At 58.2% G+C, this 2,500-nt stretch overlaps 1 protein-coding gene across 1 annotated transcript in view; it reads left to right on the plus strand.

The window, feature by feature from the left end:
- Positions 1 to 788: 788 nt before the first annotated feature.
- The window catches only part of LOC103799947 (ephrin-B1), a gene marked incomplete at its 5' end in the record, with an annotated part of 2,778 nt that continues 1,066 nt past the window's right edge, over positions 789 to 2,500 (plus strand). The window contains 2 exons of the mRNA XM_009072304.1: positions 789 to 888; positions 1,621 to 1,749. Coding sequence (XP_009070552.1) covers positions 789 to 888; positions 1,621 to 1,749 — 229 coding nt within the window. The remainder of the gene's footprint in view (positions 889 to 1,620; positions 1,750 to 2,500) is intronic.

A 2,500-nucleotide genomic window follows, 5' to 3' on the forward strand; every position in this document is an offset into this window, starting at 1 on the left:
GGATCCAAAGGCTTCAAAAATCCTGTGCCGGCTCCAGCAAAAAGTTAATGTGAATTTAAGTGACTTCTGCCCTGCAATTAGAGCCCCTGAACCCCACGGGGGCTCTGAGTTTACATTCCTCACCGAGGCCCAGGGTGTAATTAGAGATGTATAATTTAAACTGTGCATATGCATGTGTTCCCATTCTCTGCCGAGGAGCAAAGGAAATTATCCAGGAATTAAAGGGGGAGGAGGGTGCAGGCACAGAGAATGGCTCACTTGTGTGGATGTGGCAGCAGGGAGCATGTCCTCACTGCTGTGGGCAGCTTTGGAAGGGGCAGGAGGTGGGAACTCCGTGGGCTCCGGGGCTGGGGAGGGAAGATGTGGCTGAGGTGGGGGGCAGGAGTGAACCCCTGTGGCAGGAGGGGGCAGGGGCAGTGGGACCTGCCCCATGGTATCAGGGGACAGCAGGCACCAGCCCAGTGGTGCTGGAGGAGTGCTGGGATCTGCACAGTGAGGTCAGGAGAGGCTGGGACCTGCCTGGTGGTGCCTGAGGACTGTGGGAACCTGCCTGGTGGTGCCAGGAGACAGTGAGAACCTGCCTGGTGGTGCCAGGGGAGAGCTGGGACCTATCTAACTGTGCCTGGTGACAGTGGGGACCTGTGTGGTGACGCCAGGGGACAGCAGGGACCTGCCCAGTGCTTCCTGGGGACAGTAGGGACCTGAATGGTGATGCCAGAGGAGAGCTGGGACCTGCCCAGAAGTGCCCTTCCAGCTCCTAGGAACATGTCTAACATTCCCTCTCTTTTCTTGCAGCCACTTCCAATGGGACACTGGATGGCCTGGAAAACCGGGAAGGAGGAGTGTGCCAGACACGCTCCATGAAGATTGTCATGAAAGTGGGGCAGGGTGAGCCCTCCTGCTGCCCGCTGACCCGGGTCCTGCTGTGGGGGGAGGGCCTGGATTCCAGAGAAACTGAGGCCAGAGCAGCTGCTCCTGCATTAGTTGAGCAGAACTTCATTTTTAGGAGCTGTTTTCTGCCCTTTTTGCTCTTGCCACATTGTGCATGTTGGACTAAAGGGAGCGATTGTTCCCAGGTACCTCGTGCTCCGTGTCCTGGTGGGAAGTGAGCTTGGCATGGGATCTGTGAGCAGTAGGAGAGCCTCGGGGGGGCTGGCACAGGCTTCCAGGGCTGTGCAGGTGTCAGAGCTCCCACTTCCACCACCTCCGGCCCGAGCTGCCTCCGGCCCCGGCGATGCTCCAGGCTCGCTCCGGCCCCACTCGGATGTGCAGCTCCTGATTCTGCTTCTCATTATTGTGTTTGCACTTTGGGGCCAGTATTGATAATAAACAGGCAAAGCTGTGCTGCAGCCTTGGCTGTCTGCCTGCCCTTCCCTCCCTCCTGCTGCCCGAGCACGAAACCTGCCCCAGCCCACGCATGGGAGCTCGGGAAAACAGGGAATCAGGGTGGGGACCCACAGGCCCTGCAGCAGCTCAGCTTTGCTCTGTTGCTCTCAGCACCTTCTGATGATCCCCACCATCGGGGGCGGCTGGGATTTGGGGGCAGTTGTTCTTTAAGAGGGGAAAGAAGCTGCTGCCACCCAGGTTGGCTCAAGGTTTCTCATCCCTCCCCTTTCCCAGATCCAAATGCTGTGATCCCAGAGCAGCTGACGACGAGTCGGCCAAGCAAGGAGTCTGATGACACCGTGAAGGTCATCACGCAGAGCCCACGCAGCAAGATCCCAGCAGCGGAGGAGCCTGGCAAGCCAGGTGGGTGTCCCAGGGACCCCCAGGAGTGGGATGGGGCTCTGCCTGCCCTGAGGCTGGTGGAGCCACTCTGAGATGTGCTTGTTGCATGGATCCTGGGTGTCCTGTCTACCCTGGAGCAGTGATCCAGATGGGTTTCCCTTAAGCACTGTGCCCATCTCTGCCATCCCTGCAGCAGCTCCTGCCCCAGCCCAGGGGTGTTTGGGCATGGCACAGCCCAGCTGTGGAGCAGCTTGGGTTTGTTTGCTCCTGGCAGGAGATTGCAGGGAAGTGCTGTTTCAGCACTCTTCCTCCTCCTCCTCTTCGCTGCCCATCTGTTCCTCACAGTACATCTGAGAGGGCTTGGAGGAGGTGAGGACCTTGGGTTTGTGAGCTGAGCCCTTTGAAGGTGATTTCCTGAGTTCCTGACCCTGCTGAGAGCAAAGTGGAATTGGGTAGAGTTGGGAAGAGTCTCCCTTTTCTTCCTGCCTAGTTTGACCAGCCAAGCACTCACCCCTTGGGGATCTGTGGCTGCCCCAGCCCCAGGGTCAGGGAGGTGGTGGGTCTGTCATGGGATATCAGGGGGTCTGGGCACGTCAGAACACACTTTCACCAGAACATCCAGGTCTGTGGTGGGGGGTGAATGCTCCTGGGATCCAGGCTGGTGGGCACCTGGATGTGAGCAGCACTCTGCTCCATTGGCTGGGAGATGGAAAGGGGAGAAGTGATGTAGATTCAGATACTGGGAAATCAGGGTATTAGGGAAATTTTTTTT

Source organism: Acanthisitta chloris, unplaced genomic scaffold, assembly GCF_000695815.1.
Source record: "Acanthisitta chloris isolate BGI_N310 unplaced genomic scaffold, ASM69581v1 scaffold23013, whole genome shotgun sequence".
NCBI classification, from domain to species: Eukaryota; Metazoa; Chordata; class Aves; order Passeriformes; family Acanthisittidae; genus Acanthisitta; species Acanthisitta chloris.